General features: G+C 44.9%; 1 protein-coding gene across 4 annotated transcripts in view; it reads left to right on the forward strand.

Annotated features, from left to right (window-relative positions):
* The first annotated feature begins 2,449 nt into the window (after positions 1 to 2,449).
* The window catches only part of LOC119850874 (WD repeat-containing protein 49-like), a 79,710-nt gene continuing 58,323 nt past the window's right edge, over positions 2,450 to 23,836 (forward strand). For 3 of the 4 annotated variants that reach the window (XR_006277655.1, XR_006277656.1, XM_043504375.1), the window contains exons 1-5: positions 2,450 to 2,586; positions 13,877 to 14,159; positions 16,880 to 16,933; positions 22,855 to 22,938; positions 23,657 to 23,722. Coding sequence is in view for 2 of the 4 variants with exons in the window: in XM_043504375.1 (XP_043360310.1) it covers positions 2,519 to 2,586; positions 13,877 to 14,159; positions 16,880 to 16,933; positions 22,855 to 22,938; positions 23,657 to 23,722 (555 nt within the window). In the remaining 2 variants the exon portion in view is untranslated. The remainder of the gene's footprint in view (positions 2,587 to 13,876; positions 14,160 to 16,879; positions 16,934 to 22,854; positions 22,939 to 23,656; positions 23,723 to 23,836) is intronic. The other variant, XM_038389637.2, reaches the window with a different exon arrangement.

Below are 23,836 nucleotides of genomic sequence, written 5' to 3' on the forward strand. Positions count from 1 at the left end.
GTTATGAGAGAGAATGGCAATGAAGTGATTAGGAATTCTATTTTAGGGGGTATAAGCTGCAGAGGAGATGTCTCTTGCACCAACAATGGCCAGATTCAAAAGAGGCTAGAGACAAGTTATGCTCCCTACTGTAGAATGAAAAAAGTTCATAAAGCATTTAGCAAACAAACAGCAATGGCCAATTAACAACATAAAAATAAGCAATTAACACATTAACAAAGGCTAAAGAAACACTTATCAAGATTTAAGTTGATATATAAAAAGGAGGAAATATTTGCTAACCATTAGCAACTGATTGATTATAAGCAGTTATAGAATTATAGAATAGGTATGCAAATAAAGTAATGTAAAATGAACGTATTCCAAATATTAGTTTTAAATAGAAATTTTTAACATAGAAAATAACTTAATGGTAAATAATTTGGAACCTTAGTAACTCAGGCTGTCATGGGAAATAAAAAAAAAAGAAGCAAGAGTAACTAATTTATAGAAAAAATGCAAAAGTCATGGGTAAATGTATTTAGAGCAAAATATCCAGGTCACTGTCCCATATTGCACTGTACTGGACATACATACAGGCATTCTTGGGTTCTTTTTTAATTCATGGCAAAACCTCCCTTATTAATGAGCTTAAAGATAATGGGTGAAATCCTGGCCCCACTGGAGTCAATGGCAAAATTTCCATTGATTTCAGTGGGCCAGGATTTCTCTCCAACGCTTCTATAGTGTTGGGTGTGGAAGGGAAAGACAAGTTATACAAACGCTCCCCGGGTTATGCAAGACCCAACTTACGCAAATTCGAATTCACGGAAAAAGTTCCATAAGCCAGAAATAGGATTTTCGAGTTGTGGAAATTTTTGCATAACGTACAGCTACACGTTTCTGACTTTCGCAAAATTCGAGTTACACAAGGCTTTCCAGAACGGAACGATTGTGTAAGTCGGGGGGCTTCTCTATTGTTAATGTCATGAAAGTTATTATTATGGTTATGGTTATGCTTAACAACCTAACCCTCAGTTGTGGATTACATCTCAAGTGGTCTCCTCCAATCTGTCCCAATCTGTATTTAGTTTAGACACTCTTCCTCAGACCAAAAGAAGAGCTCTGTAAAGCTTGAAAGCTTGTATCTTCCACCACCAAAAAAACTCCCATCATGTCACATATCTTGTCTCTCTCATGAAAACCATGACACAGACAAATACATAGTGTTACCCATAACTTTAAAGGATGTTCTCTGGAGGGAAGTGCAGTAGCTTTGAATCACAGAGGTATGTGTTCTATCATATTAATAAAAGAACAAAGGGAACAACGCTGACACTCCCTCTCTCCATGGGTTTTGATGGGCAATTGTTGGGCCACTCCACATCATTCAGTTTTTTAAAATATTCTGCCCATTTTGGGTCCTGATTCTGCCACTATTACATTCCAAATGGGTCATCTTGATTATCACTACAAAAGTTTTTTTCTCCTGCTGATAATAGCTCTTCTTAATTAATTAGCCTCCTACACTTTGTATGGCAACTTCCACCTTCTCTGTATTATATATATATATCTTCTTCTTATATGTTCCATTCTATGCATCCGATGAAGTGGGCTGTAGCCCACGAAAGCTTATGCTCTAATAAATTTGTTAGTCTCTAAGGTGCCACAAGTCCTCCTGTTCTATTCACTGAGTAGTTTCTATTGATTCCATTAGATGCCTAAATACCTTTGTAGATCCACCCACCTGGCTGATTGTTTTACAGGGTTTTAAATTGTATTACTTTTCACACTGTGTCTCTGACACTCTGAGGTGGGATTGTTTTATCAGCAAAATGTTTCTATATCTAACATCCTTACTAATCTCAAATTGGGTATATTCCGTGCTGGAATCGGCCTCTTTCTGCAAAGCACACTAGCTTTAACAACCCTGCTCTTTGCTGTTCTTTTGAAACCCGGCAAAATTAAATTAAAAGCAAGTGACAATAGCTGCACCTATTCTTTTCTGGTCTTCTCTTGCCCTGACTGGGTGGGGGAGGAAAATCTAATTTACCCATAGTGTCAAGCAAGGGTGGCATTTTCCTGCCTATAACTGACAGCTCCATAGATTGGGGGAAAGTTCTGTTTATTACATGAAGTGACTCAGTGTTGCCAAGCAGGGGCTGCTTTTCTGCGGGCATTTTTAATAAACTCTTCAGATCAGGGCTAGCGCTGAAATGTTACTTCTTTTGCTCACTAGTGTGGCACCCCCTCTCCCTTTTAGCCAGGGGGCCGAGGGCCAGCACCCGCAGAGATGTGCTCTGCACAGGCAGCGCCCAGCCCCGGGCAGCAGACCACGCTGGAGGAGCACCGTTAAGGTGAGGAGAAGGATGAGGGCAGTTTGCAGCGCGGTTCCCGCCAGCCCCGAGCAACCCTCCGCCTCACGTGCCAGGCCCGCGGAGCGAGGGCGGTGCAGGGCGGGGCGCAACCCCACGTGCCAGGGCACGGGCTGCTGCTGCCGCCGCCGCTGAGCGGGCTTTGGCTGGGGGCGCCCGCGACCATGGCTCTGAGGAAGGCAGCGCGACCGCGCTCTGCATCAGGAACGCTAGAAACGTTCCCCCGCGGCAGGTGAGCCCCCTTTCCCCCTCCAGCCTGCGGGCCCCCGGGCCGAGCCCCAGCCGCAGGCGGCGGCGGCGGCGGCAGCAGCGTGGTGTTGTCGCTGTTGCCAAGCAACCAGGGCCGCGGCTCGCGCTGGCCAGGAGCCGCAGGTGCTGCCCGCGCCCCGCCCCGCCCCGCCCCGCCGCGCCGCGGAGCGAGACGTCTGAGGGGCGTCGCCGCGCGCCTTCCCCTCCCGGCTGTGCGCGCTCTCGGGGCGTGAGCGCGCGGTGTCTGGGCGTCCCTCCCCGCAGTGCGCCGCCCGGCGAGTCGCTAGCCGGCTCCCGCCCGGGGGCGCTGCCATGGGGAAGGTTTTGTTGCAGGCGCTTAGAGAAAGCGGTGCCAAGTCCCCCGCTGCTCGGGACAGCGGGAGGGAGGAGATGGCAGGAAGGAGCATTGCAATAAACACTGGGGGGAGCCCTAGGGTCTTTTTTTTTTTTTAACCCTTTCTTGTTAATGTCCTTGGTTATTGCCCGTAGTTATTCCCCTTCCTTTCTTCTTCTGCTACTGCCATTGTATTTGTCCCAGAGCCCAGCCTGATGCACAGGGCACAAGGTTGTGCCCTGGTCCCAGGTCGGCCCTGGTTCCGGCTCACCACTGTTGTAGTGTATTGTGGAGGGGGGGACAAGCCGCTGCTTCCGGGAGCTGCACAGAGCCATGTCACCCCTGGAGCGGGCCAAGCCCCGACCCCGCTCCCCGGCGGGGGCTCGAGGGCCGGATTAAAAGGTCGGTTGGCTGGACGCGGCCCGCAGGCCGTAGTTTGCCACCCCTGCGCTAGGAGAACGCTGTAGGGACTGTCCGTCTTTCCCAGGCCAAGTGTAGGAGGACTGGGCTGAGTGGAACTTACCCAAAACTTGGAAGGAAAGAACAAAGTGTAGGTGAGACCCAGGCATGTAGGCTTTTTGCTCTGCATGCTCTGTATCTTTGGTTGAATACATAATAGTTTATTCTGAAGAAGTCTTGAAGTTACATTAATCAGCCACTGGTCAAAGGCTTTTGGAGGAAAAGGGCTAATGTGCCAAAGTTGGGGCTGTCCTGTTATCCCAATTGGTAAACAGGAGGGCTGCAGCATGGTCTAAGCATGGTAGGACTGACCATGTGGTCCTTTCCAGAGGGGGTGAAGATAGCAAAACCTATCTGCAGAGAGGTCTACTCAAGAGGGACTAAAAGGGGCTTAAACTGCAGCTCATCCCATAACTTTGACATTTGACAAAATCTGCTTTTTGTAAGAGGAGGCTTCCAGGTGCTTCTAAAACAGTCCTGGTGAGATCCCTACTTATAAAGAAAAGGAGTACTTGTGGCACCTTAGAGACTAACAAATTTATTAGAGCATAAGCTTTCATGGGCTACAATGAAGTGGGCTGTAGCCCACAAAAGCTTATGCTCTAATAAATTTGTTAGTCTTTAAGGTGCCACAAGTACTCCTGTTCTTTTTGAGGAAACAGACTAACATGGCTGCTCCTCTGAAACCTATTAATAAAGGCATCTCTTGACATGACAATCTTGACTTAACAACCTGTATTGAATTTCTTAGCATATGAGCAATGTTTTAGTCTTGGAAGAAATGCTTGTGGTGGTACACTTTTTGTTATACAAGTTTGGAGTAGAGGGAGCTGTGCGATTAGCAGGAGAGTCAGCGCTCTGCTCGCTCTGATTAGACTGTGGCACAGTTGTATGCTGGAAACTGACCTTTGGTGGTGGACTGAGATTTCTGAATGAAGTGATTGCCTGCATCTCTGTTCCAGGACTAGTATATTTGTAACTAGAGCATAGTTACAGCTATGTCTACACTTAAATCACTGCAGTGGCCCGGCTGCAGCGGTGTGGCTGCGCTGTTGTAGCGCTTCAGTGTAGACACTCACTACAGTGGTGGGAGGGTGTCATAGGTGCCGACTCCATGGGTGCTCCGGGGCTGGAGCACCCATGGGGAAATATAAGCAGGTGCTCTGCACCCAGCGGCAGCCAAGCTTCCCATTTGTCACCTCCTTCTCCCCCCTCCGAGCGTGCCACATCCCCACTCCTCCCCCTCCCTCCCAGCGCTTCTCATCCTACCGCCTGCTGCCTAACAGCTGTTTGGCAGCACTTAGGACTTTCCAGGAGGGAGGGGGAGGAGTGGGGATGCAGCGTGCTCAGGGGAGGAGGCAGAGAAAGGGCGGGGACTTGGAGGAAGGGGGTGGAATGGGGGCAGGGACTTTGGGGGATGAGTGAAATGGGGGCGGGGTGAGGGCAGGGCAGGGAAGAGGTGGAGCCAGGGTGGGGTGGGGTGGGGGGGGTCGAGCACCCACTAGCCAGAGGGGAAGTCGATGCCTATGGAGGATGTCCCTGAGGTGCAACCGGGGACTGTGGGTCTGCTGTGCCCCCTTAACTCACTAATCTTGGTTGTCTCAATGCTTTACTGGTGACAAGCAGCAAACCCCTCCAGTAGAACCACACGTGGCACCTCACACCCAACCAGATTGCATGAATGCTCCCAGAGACATTCATGAATCACACAGAAAAAGGCACCAGCCAAATCATCCCTGCTCCCAGCCTTGTACCACCGGAATATAGCATCTTGCACTGCTCAAGACCCTTTCTTGAGCAATGCAGGTTTATTAATTTGTTCATCACTTCATCAATGGAAAATGGACATAACACCAGCCTTTGTAACCTGAGCAGTTTTATCAAACACTTCAGTCAAATTCACTGGTAAGGATAAACATTAGAATAAGTTTATTGATTACAAAAGATGGATTTTAAGTGATTATAAGTGATAGGCAAAATTCAGAGTAGTTACCAAAGGAAAATAAAAGATAAGCACTCAGTTTAAATTCTCAACCTTAATAGACTAGGCAATATCTGGACTAAGCAGTTTTTCTCAATATGGATACTGCATATTAGTTACAGCCTTCATATGCAGGCAGAGCCATCCTTAGGATTTATGGGGCCCTACGGCAGCCCAAGCTTGCAGCCCAGTGTGGGGCGGAGAAGAGGGAGGGATGAGACAGCAAAGGATAACGAGATGCCCGGCCCGCCTCAAGGTGTCGGAGAGTCACAGTTCCCCGCAGAGACCCCTGTACTCTCTCCCTCACACAGAATGGACATGCAGAAGTTACCTATTTAAAAGCACTAAACTTGGGAATAAAAACTGTTAGTCACAGGTTTTTTGATATGCTTTGAAGTTTGTCAGACATTTATTTTCAAAAACTTTGTCGTAAGGGTGAGTCAGCTGTCTTGCTGAATACAACATTAAATATTATGGAATACATGATGCAGCTCTTCTCTGTTTTACATTTTCTTAATCAGTATTTCTAAGCTGATTTTATATTTTAAATGTACTCTTAAGCCTTTATAAAACAATCATTCCAGATTACTACATATTTAACTCACTGAAACAAAGACATTATTTTAAATTAATCAGTCACAGAGGTTTAGTGTGTTCGTAACAATGTTCATTGCTTTTAGAAAAAGGGAACATTAATTTACTTTGTGTAATCTCCATAACAATAGACATGCTTATGAAATTTCACCAACTTTAAAAAATATGTTTCCAAAGATTTTAGGCATAACAAAGGATTTTATATCTTACTAAGGTACTGATTTTGCTGGAGGGTTCTCTTAAAACTCGTTCTTCAGATAGTCAGAAGTAAAGAAAGGGAAACTTTGTCCAGCTATCTGGAAAGAAAGGAGTATTGTCTCTTTAAGAAAAGGAGTACTTGTGGCACCTTAGAGACTAACAAATTTATTAGAGCATAAGCTTGCGTGAGCTACAGCTCACTTCATCGGATGCATTTGGTGGAAAAAACAGAGGGGAGATTGATATACACACACAGAGAACATGAAACAATGGGTTTATCATACACACTGTAAGGAGAGTGATCATTTAAGATAAGCCATCACCAGCAACGGGGGGGGGGGGGAAGGAGGAAAATCTTTCATGGTGACAAGCAAGGTAGGCTATTTCCAGCAGTTAACAAGAATATCTGAGGAACAGTGTGGGGTGGGGTGAGGGGGAGAAATAACATGGGGAAATAGTTTTACTTTGTGTAATGACTCATCCATTCCCAGTCTCTATTCAAGCCTAAGTTAATTGTATCCAGTTTGCAAATTAATTCCAATTCAGCAGTCTCTCGTTGGAATCTGTTTTTGAAGCTTTTTTGTTGAAGGATAGCCACTCTTAGGTCTGTAATCGAGTGACCAGAGAGATTGAAGTGTTCTCCGACTGGTTTTTGAATGTTTATAATTCTTGACGTCTGATTTGTGTCCATTCATTCTTTTACATAGAGACTGTCCAGTTTGACCAATGTACATGGCAGAGGGGCATTGCTGGCACATGATGGCATATATCACATTGGTAGATGTGCAGGTGAACGAGCCTCTGATAGTGTGGCTGATGTGATTAGGCCCTATGATGGTGTCCCCTGAATAGATATGTGGACAGAGTTGGCAACGGGCTTTGTTGCAAGGATAGGTTCCTGGGTTGGTGGTTCTGTTGTGTGGTGTGTGGTTGCTGGTGAGTATTTGCTTCAGATTGTGGGGCTGTCTGTAAGCAAGGACTGGCCAGTCTCCCAAGATCTGTGAGAGTGATGGGTCGTCCTTCAGGATCGGTTGTAGATCCTTGATGATGTGTTGGAGAGGTTTTAGTTGGGGGCTGAAGGTGATGGCTAGTGGTGTTCTGAGACTGGAAATGGATGAGTCATTACACAAAGTAAAACTATTTCCCCATGTTATTTCTCCCCCCCACCCTACCCCCACTGTTCCTCAGATATTCTTGTTAACTGCTGGAAATAGCCTACCTTACTTGTCACCATGAAAGGTTTTCCTTCTTTCCCCCCTCCCCCTACTGCTGGTGATGGCTTATCTTAAGTCATCACTCTCCTTACAGTGTGTATGATAAACCCATTGTTTCATGTTCTCTGTGTGTGTATATCAATCTCCCCTCTGTTTTTTCCACCAAATGCATCCGATGAAGTGAGCTGTAGCTCACGCAAGCTTATGCTCTAATAAATTTGTTAGTCTCTAAGGTGCCACAAGTACTGCTTTTCTTTTTGCGAATACAGACTAACACGGCTGCTACTCTGAAACTTGTCTCTTTAAGGGCTCTCTTCAATGAGGGGTGGGGGGAGAGGGGGTGAAGGGAGACAGGGAAGGACAGGAAGACTTTGGAAGCAAGTTCTTTTTACTATAGTAATTAAAATGTGTATTTTAGATAGGGTGGTCTTTTTGAAGGATTTATTTAAAAAACTATATGTCTGAAGATCCCAGCATTTAAGGCCAAAGTTGATTGTGCATCTAAAAATCTATGCAAGGATTTTTGGAGATATGATTTTATAATCTTCATCAACTCAATAATGAAATATTTTAAAGCACATTTTAAACTAAAGTTCTGTAGATTGACATGTTCTGAGTAAATACTACAGTAATGCACAACTGTTTTTGACAGTAAATTCAGAAACTGACAGTATATACCTGGGGTTTGGCAAATGTCTGTTAAATGGCTTCATTACCCCTTGAATGGTTTCAGAGTAGCAGCCGTGTTAGTCTGTATTCGCAAAAAGAAAAGCAGTACTTGTGGCACCTTAGAGACTAACAAATTTATTAGCTGAAAGCTTATGCTCTAATAAATTTGTTAGTCTCTAAGGTGCCACAAGTACTGCTTTTCTTTTTACCCCTTGAATGGCTCTTTAACAGTTTCAATGTTGTGCTAATAGGTCTGGCTGGCTGGAATGCTTTTTCACTTTTAACTACTAGATCCCCTCCCAAGGAAGACTCACCAGGCTGCAGCAGCCAGCTGTGGGAGCCTGCAGGAAGGGTCAGAACAGGGATAGGAAGAGGCAGGGGCGTGGACACTAAGACCCAGTGGTGCCCCAAATTTTTAGGTGCCCTAGGCAGCTGCATATGTTGCATATGCCTAAGGACTGCGATGTATGCAGGCTCTCTCTGTTAGCCTGGGGACCAGTCTCCTCAGCTCCAGAGTTCTCATTGCCTTCAGCGTAGGTGGGGGAAGAGACAGGACAAAGCATGTGGCCTCTGCCCTCTATTTTATATCCTCATTCCATGTGCTTGGAGAACATAAGTCCAGGCATGTCAGATGGGCATTGCTGAGTCACCAGGTAAGGCTGAGCAATTCCCCTAGTGTGGCCTTGTGCAAGTGAGTCATTGAACTGTAAAAAGAAAAGGAGGACTTGTGGCACCTCAGAGACTAACAAATTTATTTGAGCATAAACTTTCGTGAGCTAAATCTCTAAGGTGCCACAAGTCCTCCTTTTCTTTTTGCGAATACAGACTAGCATGGCTGATACTCTGAAACCCGTCATTGAACTGTAACTCCCTTGCTGGACAATGGCTGCTGATGGTTGTTCAACACCCACCTGGGCATTGGTTAGCTCCCTTGTGGTTTCTGGGGAGCTAATATCTGGGTGATTCCCCAATTCATAATATATTTTAGTGACAACCATACAGCACAATCTCATAATTTCATATGCACTGATATACATATTTAGGTTGAACAATGGCTTTCAGCAGATCATAACTTTACCCATGATACCTTACATGGCATGCTTTATATGAAATATTACAATGATATAAAAATGATGAGTAGGTGGGTTACAGGGTGCTTCCCCAAGGTATAGAGTGTCACAGAGGGGTTCTCCCGTTGCTGTAGTTAACTTCCACAAGATGCGGTAAGTAGGTCGACAGAATTCTTCTATCAATTTACCGCTATCTACACTAGGGATTAGGTTGGTTTAACTATGTCCCTCAGAGCTGTGTTTTTCACACCTCTGAGCATCGTAGCCTAGTTGACCTAACTTTTTAGTGTAGACCTGGCCTTAGAATGTACCCAGAATCTGTATCTCTGATTTCTGCTCTGCTGGAAAAGCTGACCTGCAAGGTCCTGACATCTGCTTACCGCTTGGCAGATGGGCAAGACTGGTGTCAGACTGGGACAGTAGTATCAGAAGGGGGCATTAGGATTGAGTTGTGTTAATTAATCACAAAGTACTGGCATTCTGTTCCGGCCTTCGTACCCAGCCTTCAGAGACTGACACCTCTTGGGTTTCCCTTTCTGTCAGTTTGAACAAAATCAAAAGACTTACTGATGTTGGGTAATAGAGTTTGGCTTGAATCCATACATCATCCTGGGTCATGATCATAGTCCTCACTTCATCCTTGGCCCAAGTTGTTGGTCAATCCATCACAGATATGGCTGGCACAAGAACTTCACAATCTGCTGGAAAATAAATGGTTGTGGTCAATAAGGGGTGTGTTGCCTAAACCTTCCAGGCTATTTATACTGCCCCAGAACATCCTGGTGATGTAACATTACCCTATTGATACATAATGTGGTGTGGGGAGCATAGCGTGCAAGCACAGAATGCTTCTTGTTACATTTGGTGCACTGCATTATGGGATTGGTGCACTGCATTGTGGGATTGCCTACCACAAAGAAAAATGGAAGTTAAGAGAATGTTCTAAACTGACTAAACTGGTGTGACAGGTTTGATCACAGAGATCCCCTTGGGACTGTCATCTGATGTGCTGAATTTACCTCTGAGCCCATTTTTCCTGCCATCTTGGGCTCCAGAACCCTGTCTTGGTGAGCCAGACATGGTAGCCTGCTTCAACACAGACTCAGATCTGGTCCATGCCCCAAAGCTGCAGACTTTAACCAAAAACTGCTCAGCAGATCTCCTATCTCCAGCACCCAGACACCCAGTTCCCAATGGGATCCAAACCCCAAATAAATCTGTTTTACTTTGTATAAAGCTTATACAGGGTAAACTCATAAACTGTCTGTCCTCTAAAACACTGATGGAGAGATATGCACAGCTGTTTGCTCCCCCAATCACTTACTCTAGGTTTATTAATAAACAAAAATGTTTTTATTAAGTATAAAAAGTAGGATTTAAGTGGTTTCAAGTAATAACAGACAGAACAAAGCAAGTTACCAAGCAAAATAAAACAAAACACTCACGTCTAAACCTAATACATTAAGAAACTGATTACAGGTAAATCTCACCCTCAGAGATGTTCCAATAAGCTTCTTTCACAGACTAGACTCCTTCCTAGTCTGGGCCCAATCCTTTCCCCGGTACAGTCCTTGTCAGTTCCAGCAGACATCTTAGGTGGAAACTAGGGGTTTTCTCATGACTGGACTCCTTTTGTTCTGTTCTATCCCCTTTTATATCTTTGGCACAAAGCAGGAATCTTTTGTGTCTCTGGGTTCCCACCCCGCCTTCTATATGGAAAAGCACCAGGTTTAAGATGGATTCCAGTATCAGGTGACATGTTCACATGTCCTGTGAGACCTCAGCCTCCATTCTTCCAGGGCTGGCCCCCAGGAATACAGGAAGGCTTGCAGGTAAATAAATCATTTACAACCAATTGTCCTAGTCAATGGGAACCATCAAGATTCTAAACCACCATTAATGGCCCACACTGTGCATAATTGCAGTATTACCTCAGAGTTATACTTCATATTCCTAGTTTCAGATACAAGAATGATACATGCATACAAATAGGATGAACACACTCAGTAGATTATAAGCCTTGTAATGATACCTCACAAGAGACCTTTTGCATCAAGCATATTCCAGTTACATCATATTCACACTTATAAACATATTTTTATAAAGCATATGAAGTGCAACATCACAGCTGGCACTAGTCATGCTTCCCATCCATATCAGGAAGCTAGCACGCTACCAAGAGCTCAGAATGACACTAGTCCCAAGCAAGACTGTCAATTTTGTCAAAACAGTCAATTCTGGGTCTGATTCTGTTCAATATCTTCATCAATGATTTAGATAATCGCATAGAGAGTACACTTATAAAATCTGTGGATGATACCAGGATGAGAGGGGTTGCAAGTACTTTGGAGGATGGGATTAACATTCAAAATGATCTGGACAAATTGGAGAAATGGTCTGAAATAAATAGGATAGAATTCAATAAGGGAAAATGCAAAGTATTCCACTTAGGAAGGAAAAATCAGTTGCACACATACAAAATGGGAAATGACTGCCTAGGAAGGTGTACCGTGGAAAGGGATCTGAGAGTCGTAGTTGATCACAAGCTGAATATGAGTCAACAGTGTAACACTGTTGCAAAAAAAATATAATTCTAGGATGTATTAGCAGGAGTGTTGTAAGCAAGACACGAGAAGTAATTCTTCCGCTCTACTCCACATTGATTAGGCCTCAACTGGAATATTGTGTCCAGTTCTGGGCACCACATTTCAGCAAAGATGTGGACAAATTGGAGAAAGTCCAGAGGAGAGCAACAAAAATTATTAAAAGTCTAGAAAACATGACTGATGAGGGAAGATTGAAAAAATTGGGTTTGTTTAGTCTGGAGAAGTGAAGACTGAGGCGGGGACATGATAATAGTTTTCATGGACATAAAAGAAAGGGGAGAAAAATTATTCTCATTAGCCTTTGAGGCTAGGACAAGAAGCAATGGCCTTAAATTGCAGCAAGAGTTGTTTAGGTCGGACATTAGGAAAAACTTCCTTTCAGGGTGGGTAAGCCTTGGAATAAATTGCCCAGGGAGATTGTGGAATCTCCATCATTGGAGATTTTTAAGAGCAGATTAGAGAAACGCCTGTCAGGGATAGTCTAGATCAGTGCTTCTCAAGCTATCTGATGTGGGGGACCGGTGTTTTTTTTCCCAATGTGCGCGCAGACCGGCAGCCGATGGCTCACAGACTGACACCGGTCTGCGGATCACCATTTTGAGTAGCACTGGTCTAGATGATACTTAATCCTGCCATGAGTGCAGGGGACTGGACTAATGACCTCTTGAGGTCCCTTCCAGTTCTACGATTCTATGATTCTGTTAATTTAATTTCAGTTCCAACAATCTGTGTTAACCCATGTGTATGTGTGAATACAACCTAGGTTTCATCTTGAAAAGAATTGGGCACTGAATTTGAGCATCTTTTTGGCCAGGTATAGACGGGTGATTTAATAGCTTCATGTCTGTGTTCTCAGTCAAATTATTTTGGTACTAACTTCTCCTCACTCCTGGCAATGTTGTTGTCATGAGCAAACTTCACAGCTGCTGCTGATGTGCTCTCTTGTGTTAGGAGGAATGACTCTCACTGTGGCAGTAAATGATAACAAGAAATCTCAGTAATGCACAAATGAGAGCATCCTCTCACAACTTCAAACCCATATGGGATTACAAACCATGACATTTCAATGCAGCGTGATCTCCTGCATGATGGAGAAAAGCAGCTTGCCATATGGATCACTGCTCCATCATATACCTTTGCAAGTACATTCACAGACATGAGTCACAGTAGACAAGAATTGTTAGTGTCTGGGTAAATGTAAACTGTACTCGAGTGTGCATCAGTGATTATTTTGTTATGTGCCACATCTTGGGGAAACATAAGATGGTTCCTGCTTATAGGGGCCTGAGCCACATAGGAATTATTTTCAATTATATTTGATTGAAAATACATTATGGAAATATGTTGGAGAGCCTGTATCAAGGGCTTTTACTCTCCTAGGCTGGCATGACAGATTGTCTTTTGTACCCTAGCAGCATGAACATCATCATCATGTGAAAATAACTATTGTTGGCTTCCATGTTCCACGAGGGAAATTCATTTGCTTTCATCTAGAAAAATTATTTGTGCTTTTCAAACCTGCAGATGAGGCAAGATTCAGCAAGTGCACAAAGGACCCAGTTCTTCTGTCCTTACTCTCATTAATGGGGCGACTGACAGGAGGAAGAGCTGTAGGTTCAGGTCCATATCCAGATGATATAGTGCTGTAAAATAATTTCAGAAAATTCTAAGGAAGATCAACAATCTCACTAGTGCCTAATGCCCAAACTAGGCGGGGGAGATTGGTAGCATGCCTCACCACCCTCTTCCCAAACTGATGGTGTGCTCTAGCTTCCCTCTATCGTCATTCATTGCCTTTTCCCATTTGTCAGCAATGAGAGGTAGAAATATGGAATAGCTAGCAAAATCTCCCTAACTTAGTTCAGAGAGGCAGTCTTCTCTAGAAGGTAGGAACACAGCCTAGGTGTCAAGCAACCTGCTTTCTGTTCCTGGCTCTGCTACCAGTGTCATGTGTGGAAGTGAGCAAGCCATTTCACCTTTCAGTATCACCATTTCCCCATCTTTAAGAGGGTCAGTAAAACTTATTCCCCTCTGTAAAGTGACTCGAGATGTACAGATTGAAAAACACTACACAAGAGCCAAGTATCATTGGTTTCAGTATCTGACGTTGCCCCATACATGACTCTCTTCTGGTGTTTGTTCTGACAGCATTCTGAATGAGCTACGGGAGTCGATGGCCGAAACCGAGGCTTCATTTCGACGTGCCCAGACTTCGCTAGGAGGCCCCAGATTGCAAGCTGCCTCTCCAGTTTCCCTCAGGAGCTTTTCAGAAGAAGCACGAGAAGAAAGCTCTTGGCTTCCAGAATGGCTGGTGAAAGAGTTACTGAAAGGGCAGCAGAGGAGTCACTCAATAGGACTCCTGGAGAATATATTGGAGCGTGAAAGTTTTTGGCATCGCATTGACTCTGCCAACAGTCTGAGGAAAGGAAAGGTATTTTCAGTGCTCTCCAGTTTGTGTCTCCTGTGGTACGCCCCCTTTGTGAACAGCATTTGCCACAGGAGAGGAGCCAAAAAGCCAGAACCCTGGTTTTCAGTGTGAGTGTAATGATCTTAAGAACTTTACAATGTAATGTGTGTTTTAAAACCCCCCCAAAAAGCCTGTTTAGGCATATGCTTGCCTTTTGATGCACTGAGTTATATGGCTAAATCCCTGCATGGTGACAGGGATGCATACTCAGATGCAACCCAGCTGAAAATTTATCTGGCCATCTAAGAAAGCAGAGCATCAAAAAGTCCTGGATGCTGGCTCTGCAGTAGGGTGATCTGAGGCAGAAACCAATTTAAAAAAAAATCTGCATACAAAAGGCAACCCTCCAGTTTTATGGTGCGAGTTGCCCAATGTAGGGATCATTGCTGAGGTACCTGAATTACCTGCATGCACTCCTATAATCAAAACCATCAGCCTACAAGTCTCAAAAGTGTGACTGAGTGTGGGTTTGGGAGGATGATACCTCTAACAGTCAGCTGCACCAAGCCTCCACTTAACTAGTCAAAAACGGAATGTGGTGAGTTGGGGTGGAATATCAGTTGCTGGAAGTTGGGCTGAGTAAGGGCTTGTCTACACTTGAAATGCTAGAGCAGAGCAACTGCGGCACTTCAGTGTGGATGCTGCCTATGCTGATGGGAAAGGTTCTCCCATCGACATTAGTAACCCACCTCCCTGAGAGGTGGTAATTAGGCTGAAGGGAGAATTCTTTCATTGACCTAGCGCTGTCTACATGGGGACTTACATCGGCTTAACTATGCCACTCAGGGGTTTGGTTTTTTCACACTCCTGAGTGATGCAGTTATGTTGGCATAACTTTCTAATACAGACCAGGGCTAAGGACTGCAGGATTTAGCTCAAGAAAAGGAAAAGTAGTGTAAGTGTCACATTCTGGGGTGCAATCCAAACTGGTGATGAGTTGTCACCTCTCATCCTGTAACCCTTAAGTGCCTTAAAGCTTTGCTATTGTAGCTCTTTGCCTGGACACCCACAGTCAGCAGCAAGCATGCACTCTACGTCTATGTATTGGGCAGCTCTGGTCCAACGTTTTGGATCCAGGAGCCTGACTGCAATACCACAGACTTCTACTGGTCTCCACCAGCCATGGTTAACTGGTTAGGTGACTCCATACTCTCCCCAGCCCCAAAATTTCCCCGAAACGTGTTCTGAAATGTTCAGCTCTGTCCTGGCACAATCAGAGGAATGTTAAGGTTTTATTGCTCCTTTTAAAGAGTCAATATCCAACAGTTTGTTATTTTAACTGGAGTTACCAAACAGTTTGGTTCAAACATAGCACTGGATTGGTTTAGATTAAAAATAAACCAAGTTTATTTAATTCCAAAGAGAGAGGTTTTAAGTGAGTATGTGTATAAGGATTAAAGTCAGAAATGGTTACAAGAGAAATAAAGCTCAAACCCTTTCTAGTAACTAAAACTTAACGCTCTAGACTTTGTTCAAGATAAAATCCTCACCATGTTTCCATCAAGATGGCTGACCAAACTCCTGAGTCAGGATCCCCCGAAGTCAAAGGGCTGGTACCTTTGTCTTCTTAGGTGAAAGATGGATAATTTAGGATTCTGTACCCCTCTCTTTTATAGTCCAATGAATCTTTGAAATGGATTCTTCTGAAGGGTACCTCCAGAAGAGGAAGAGGATCTCTACTAACGTGCAAGTTAAACCAACTTCTTCTTTCACCTCAGATTGTTTTCTTAAACATAATTGTTGCATCAATGCTAAGAAAATCCCAATTGTACATTCTCTGAATTAAGATTCAATCCTACACCTACTGAAGACAAAGAGGGTTTGTAACTGCCTGTAACTGGAAGAGGATCAAGCTCGTTCTTTGTTTGAACCAAAGTGAAATGCAGCCTGATTCATTGTTTATCATTTCAATGAAGCCAACAAATGTAGTGTTGCATAGATTACAACTTCAAAAGACGCATTGTTTATTCAATAAATTATTGATGAATGCAGCTCAGTGAACATTTGAAACAATTGCTTGTCAATCTACTGAATAAATAACAACGCCTAAAACACTTACAGTAAATATTGCCTCCTGGATTCAAAGGGACTCAGGGAAAAGGATAGATGGATGCTCTTTTACTTTGTCTTCATAGAGGTATATAAAAATGCATTTCATATTTGAGGGTCTGATTATGTGGTGGTTTGAGCATCTCCAGCAATGTGTTTGGCTTCAGTAGAAATTGAAAACAGTCACGTGACGTTGAGTGCTCTCAATATTTTACAGGATCAGGCCTTTAGTCTGTCATAAGGTTTAGTTTAAAGATGATTTTGATAAAACAAAGAACGAGCCTGATCCTCTTCCAGTTACAGGCCGTTACAAACCCTCTTTGTCTTCAGTAGGTGTAGGATTGAATCTTAATTCAGAGAATGTACAATTGGGATTTTCTTAGCATTGATGCAACAATTATGTTTAAGAAAACAATCTGAGGGGAAAGAAGAAGTTGGTTTAACTTGTACGTTAGTAGAGATCCTCTTCTTTCCTTTCCTCTCAACTCCCTTTTAGACATGAGCACACTCAGGCTTCATATCAGTTGTGTATTCCATTGCATGCTGATGTGTCACTTTTGTGTCTTCACTAAAGGTGTGGCTCTAATACAGTATATATATTTTTAACTCTTGCTTTCTCTCTTTATTTTGGAAAGATTGAACAACAAGTGACCCTTGAACACCTTCAGAAACTAAATACAGCTTTTCAGGTATGACTTTATTAGTGAAATCATATCAGTACATAGCCCTGATCACAAAAGGAAATGCCCAATTTATGCAAAACAATGTGTAGATTAGAAATAAACTTGGGGGGCAGGAACTGTTTTTCTCTGTACAGCGATGAGCCTGTTTTGGGTACCACTGTAATACAGGAATCATTTATAGAATCATGGTTGGTGCTTCAGATGTTTCAGGTAATGTCGTGTCTTGTGCTTTTATGTAATGTTGTTAATATGTACATTATGCATTGAGGTTTGTTTCCATATGTAGTTGTCACTCACACCCATATTTGTTTCTCAGAACTGTGGTCTTTCCTAGTTTTCTTTTTGGTAAAGAATATTTCAGGCTGAACTTGTGGATCTAATTGTTAACATGACAAACTCTTTCTTTTTTTCTCTGAACTATATATGGGGTTTTCTTAATGCATATGCCAAGCAGAATGCCCAGAAGATTTGAATATTCTTTGTGGAACATGTCTTTGTACAAAATAATACAATTCACCTCATGCAAATGTTTTAGGATCAGTGTTCTAAAATCAATAAAGAACAGGTTTTTTGGACTCTAAAAACCCAATGTGTGGATCATTCCTTTATATCCAGGTTGATCTGCAAAAGGACAAGCAGTAAAAGTGATCAGGGGCTCTACAGTAAAGTTATTACATTAAATAACAGTAATACAGTGAACTCCCAATGATTTCAAAGAACAATATACAGAGAGAACAGATCTACCAGTGGCCTGTACATCAATATAGTTACACCAGTGCAAAACCCTAATGGCAGACAACAGCACTTTTGCAATCTCCTTTATGCTGAAGTTACACCAGTGTGAATATCCTCGCGAGGGGCTGCTGTTTTTTAGGAGGAAGAGGGGAAATGGGAGCTGTGTTCAGGAACTGGAGCCGCCAACCGACATCAGGAGCTGTTGCAAGGAGAGAAGGCAGGAACTAATGGAAGGAGAGGAATGTCTGAGGGGGAAGGAAACCTAACACCCAGGTAGCAGGAGAAGGGAGCTGGTGGCCAGGCAGCATGTGCAAAGGGAGAGGAGGAGCAGGAAACATGCAGTAGAGGTAGCATGGTACTTTGTTTTGTTGCAATCCAATACCTAAATACTTTCCTAATGCTGCTATTGTTCTAGAAGTCCCAAGGTAGTATTCTGCATGACTGAATGGCCGGGGAAGTTTCTGTCAGAAGAGGGATGATCAGGGTGCTAGCCTAGAACGTGGGAGATCTTAAATCAATTCGCTGCTCCATCCCAGACTTCTGGTGTGATTTTAGGCAAGTTGCTTAGCCTCTGTGGGCCTCCATTCCCCATCTGCAAAAGTGGGGGTAATTGCACTTCCCCTATTTCCCCGGGGTGTTGTGAGGATAAATACATTACAGGTGCTCCGATACTACATCAGTGAGATGAGCCAAATTATCAAAGAGCTTGAGAATCTCTGCAGTAACTAAAATAGCAGTTTTTTAAGTTCTCAAATTGCTTATGAAGGTGTCAATGAGCCATCTGCAAAATGAGATGGATGTGCTGACTAAACCCCCTGCTAGCAGCTTCCTGAAATCTGTGCAAATGTTGCAACCCTTTAGAGCAGGGGTGGGCAAACTTTTTGGGTCAAGAGTCACATCTGGGTGGGGAAATTGTGTGCGGGGCAGGGGGTTGGGGTGTGGGAGAGGGTGCGGTATGCAGGCATGGGCTCAGGGCAAGGGATTGGGGCAGAGGAGGAGTGCGGGGTGTATGAGGCAGCTCAGGGAAGGGGGTTGGAGTGCAGGAGAGGTGTGGAGTGCAGGAGGGGGCTCAGGGCCGGGGTGCAGGAGGGGTGTGGACTGTGGGAGAGAGCTCAGGGCAGGGGGTTGGGGTGCAGGAGGGGTGCGGGGTGTAGCGGGGGCTCAGGGCAAGGAGTTGGGGTGCAACAGGGCAGGGGGTTGGGGGGCATGGAGGTGCAGGGTGCAGCAGGGGCTCAGGGCAGGGGGTTGGGGTGCGAGGTGCAGCAGGGGGTTCAGGGCAGGGAGTTGGAGTGCAGGAGGGGTGTGAGGTGCGGCAGGGGGCTTAGGGGTGGAGGTTGAGATGCAGCGTGCAGCACGGGGCTTAGAGCAGGGAGTTGGGGTGCAGGAGGGATGCGAGGTGCAGGCAACGAGGTTAGGGCAGGGAGTTGGGGGACAGGGTTAAGGAGGAGTTTGGGCTCCAGGCTCTGGCCCGGTGCCCCTTACCTAAAGCGGCTCCAGGGTGGCAGCAATGTGCACCGGGGCCAGGGCAGGCTCCCTGCCTGCCTGCCTGCCCTGGCCCCACGCCATGCCGCGCTGCTCCGGGAAGTGGCCGGCACCACGTCTCTGCGTAGTCCCTGGGGCGGGGTGGGGGCACAGGGCTCCACATGCTGCCTTGCCACGCCTCCAGGGACCTCCCCAATAGCTCCCATTGGCCACGGTTCCCCGTTCCCGGCCAATCGGAGCTGCGGGGGGCGGTGCGTGGAGGCAAGGGCAACGCATGGAGCCCTCTGCCCCCGCCCCCGGGGCCCCAGGGACATGCCAGCTGCTTCTGAGGGTGACGCGGGGCCTGCGGCACCACGGGGGGAATCCCGCGGGCCGGATCCAAAGCTCTGAGGGGCTGGATCTGGCCCGCAGGTCATAGTTTGCCCACCCCTGTTTTAGAGGAAGTTTGATAAGTTGAGCAGTGCTGTCATCAGTTCTGGAAGTGCAATGACTCCTCCCATCTGGATGAATTCAAGCCCTAGAAATGCACTGAGAGGCATTAATATATGGTCTGAAATGAGCAAAACTCAACGCTCAGGCTCAAACCGACACTTACTTGCACTTCTAGCCAAGCATGTCCTACTAGCTCAGAGCGCCTGTGCTCCCACAGGGGTCAGCAAAAGGGAGGGAGGGGAAAATGAAACAGGGCTACATGGCTGGAGGGAGAAACAAACAGGGGTGACCCAGAAGAGAGAAGAAAGGCCAGTGAGAGAGAAATGAGAAGTGGGGGGGGGAGGGGAAGGGCCCAATCCAACTGAAGTCCCTTGGAGCTGTTCCGAGGTCTTTTATGTGGATTGGGGGAGAGGCAGAGAGAAAATAGGGAAACAGGATGGGGAGTGAGATGAGATGAGGGACTAGGGAAGGAAATGATGGGGAGCAGTGATAGGAGAGAGACAGTAAAACAATAAAAGGGAGAAAAAGAAACAAAAGTTTAGTGATGGGAAGGATGAAGGGAGAGATGGAAGGAAAGAACAAGAGAGGGAAAAATAAAAAGCGAGGAACAATTCACCATTTTCAGGTTAGACTCTAGTCATACATTTGTTTCACACCAATTTAGAGCCTGGTGGGGAGTGGTGAGATCGGGGCCAATTGTAGCCTGGCCCTGAAGGGCATATTTTCAGATTGATGGTGGGGAAAGAGATGTATTTGCTCAGTTCATGGACCTGAACATCCTTGCAGGCTGGGTAGATGGGACACTGACCACTGTCCCAATTGCCCCATAGAGCATGGGGAGGATTGAACTTCCCTTTCCTAACTTATGGAACGTGATCCAGAGACTGCCCCCAAACTTGATGGGTCTGGGGAGGCCAGGGCTGCTCAGCCAGACATCCTGTGCCCCTTCCTTGGCCCTGGTAGCTTCGTCCAGCTCCCTGGCAGCATGACTTCATTGGACTCTCCTCTGTCTGTGCCGGCCTCCAAGACCCAGGGATTATACCACAAAGGTGGTAGAGGTCTAAGATGTATTAACTTTTCCAGGATCCTTCCCTGGGACCAGATAGAGGAGGATTTACATGTTCCCTTCAGCCCACCCACTGCTCCTCCCAGGTACCCTCTTTCTCCCCTTTTACTTCCCCGGTACAGACCAGAGAGGTCCCTGCTAGGTCTGGAGGAAGGCGGTTATGCCACCCACTTCTGTTTGGAACAGGTGGGTCCTCTGTGTGTTGGATCTATGGAACAAGAGTCTGGCCTAATCTATATTACAAACCCACAATATCCTATCAAGAAGTCTGCCTTGACACTGGGTGTCCTGTGATAGGATGGACTGGCCAAGCAATATTATAGCATTTACAGCTATGCCAACCCTTGCTAACAGCAGACTGTTAGAAGGGTCAGACTAGAGGAGCATGTTCCTTTTCATAAAACGTTCCTGTTCCTGTTATGTTTCTCTAACCTTGTGGTCTGTCTTAGGCTTCCTACTAGTCATAAATGAACACAGAAAAAGGCTGGTTCTGATTGATGATGTTAGACTACTTTAAAGTACACTCGTTATTTTCCATTATACGCTCCATGACTTGCTGTAATACTCTTCTTGGATACCAAACATTTTGAATATTGTCTCAGGGCATGGCTACACTTGCAGATTTAGAGCGCTTTGAGTTAAACCAGCCTTCGGCAAGCACAGTAGGGAAAGCGCTGCAGTCTGTCCGCACTGACAGCTTCAAGAACACTGGCATGGCCACATTTGCGGCACTTGCAGCGGCATTGGGCGTGGTGCATTATGGGCAGCTATCCCAGCATGCAAGTGACTGCAACATGCTTTTCAAATTGGGGTGGGGGGTGGAGTGTGACAGGGAGTGTGTTTGGTGTATGTGGGGGGAGAGAGAGTGGGTTTTTGGGGGGCTGAGAGCATGTCAGCATGCTGTCTTGTAAGTTCAGACAGCAGCAGACCCCCCTTCCCCCTCCGCCTCTCTCTCTCACACTCAGCATTCCACACTAATGGTTGCTTTGTCTCGGAGCAGATAAGCATGCCCGTTGTCAGAAACGGAGATTTCAAAGGGCATATCTGCATTTCTACAGTGATTCAAAGACAATGAGAAGAACGCCAGTTGACTTAAGGGGATTATGGGACATTTCCGGAGGCTGATCAGAGCGCAGTAATGCAACACCTTGTCCACATTGGCACCGTGGCGCTCCAGCGGGGGCACAGCAAACGTTATTCCACTCGCCAAGGTGGAGTACAAGCAGCGCTGTAGCTGGAGAGTCAGAGCACTCTACGTATCTTGCCAGTGTGCAGTGTGGACGGGTAGTGAGCTCGTGTGCCCATGGCTCCTTTATTGCGCTGTAACTCGCAAGTGTAGCCAAGCCCTCAGTGTTCCCATTTCCTTGAGTTGCTGGTACTCATGTATGAACTGAAAAATGTTAATGGATGCTTTTGGGTACTTAGCACATATACCAAGCTGTGAAAATATTGATACCCACTAGCATCCACTGGTACTATGCCCACTGTAAATTCTTTGCCTCCCAAATAAGGAAACTGGTAGATCCTGAATCTGGGTCCTTTGTGGGCTGGGGAGGGAGGGATCTTCTGGATATCCAGATAGATTAACACATTAAATCAATAAGTTAAATTAAAGTATGGCGCATACACTTGAAACTATTTCCCTAATAGTTATAATTTTCTCTGCCAGTATTTCCCAAATTTAGCAAACTAAGCCTTTCTCAAAAAAGGCTACATTTATTAGAAGTTTGAAACTACCATCATTTTTTATGTATCCGAGTACAAAACCAATCTGAATATTTTTTGGCAAGGGTTTGGAGTTTATTTTTAATGAGTGGGATAAACAATATCACATTCAGGTAACTAAAAAATAGCTACACCAATTTTCTTGATATTATTAAAAAATTAGGGAGTAAGAAAGCATGAGAAATCTCAGTCGAAATGTTATAATTTAGAGCAATAAGCTGATACATGCATATCTAAGCATCTATCTATGTTAATGCAAGCTAAGGCTATGATACCATGTTTTCTAGGCTATCATACTGTAAAAATTCAGGTGGCATCCCACAATATATAGTATAAGACTGTGACCAAGTTTTAAAGAGGAAATGGTCCTGAAGATTAGGTTCATGTTAAGGTACTCACATAACGATGCTCTTTTACAATAAGCAATCCAAAGGTAGTCCTTTTCAGTAGCTAACTGTGCTTTGCCTGTTGCTGCTTCTGCTTTCAGGAGTTAGAAAAGAATGGATGTAAATCACTAGATATGGAGAAATTCAAGCAGGTAGTGAAGAACTGTATGGCACCACATAGAACGGTAAGTGAGCAATTCTCTTAAAAAAGTTGTATAATAGAAAATCTTTTACATTAAAGCCTAGCTCAGCTCTGTGGGCATAACTTTGAAAACTGGAATATATTGGATTGAGGGATAGTTCGGTGCTTTGAGCATTGGCCTGCTAAACCCAGGATTGTGAGTTCAATCCTCCAGGGGGCCATTTAGGGATCTGGGGCAAAAATTGGGGATTGGTCCTGCTTTGAGCAGGGGGTTGGACTAGATGACCTCCTGAGGTCCCTTCAAACCCTGATATTCTATGATTCCATGACTGGCTTCTTCCTGCAAACCCGAGAATGTTATACATCTGTACTAAAAGTTCAGAGCAAATGAGTGTTAAAGTTTTCCCATTTTGGGCTTGAAATTGGGAGTTCTCCTGAGTAAACACTGCAGGATTGGACCCTTTAGGACAACTCTCTTAACAGATCTGAACAACATCTGGAACTTTTTCTTCTATGTTCAGTCTTCAGATCTGAGGATTTGAAAAGTTTAGAGAAAACGCAACAAATTTGGAATATTCCAATGTGATTCACATTTGGAAACAAGCTAGGAAATCAAATAGAATTTTTTTTTAAATTTAAATAATGTAGCATCTGCAAAACCCGTTGTCCCTAGCTGGGGAGAGATGCACTATGAAAACTTAAAATCTTTTGATTATTCTTCATATACTGTACCTTACTTTTAATATGCCTTTTCCCCATAGAGTGATGAACAAATAGAAAAACTTTTCATGAAAATAGACTGTGCTGCAACTGGGAGAATTCAGTGGGTGAGTGAGTATATGTGTGGGTGGTGTTTGTTTTGGGGCTTTTTGCAGTTGGTGGAACAAAACTTTGTCAGTAAGGAAAGCGTGTCAGAATCGCAGATCCACAACTTCTGGAGA

Source organism: Dermochelys coriacea, chromosome 1 (genome assembly GCF_009764565.3).
Source record: "Dermochelys coriacea isolate rDerCor1 chromosome 1, rDerCor1.pri.v4, whole genome shotgun sequence".
Lineage (NCBI taxonomy): Eukaryota > Metazoa > Chordata > Testudines > Dermochelyidae > Dermochelys > Dermochelys coriacea.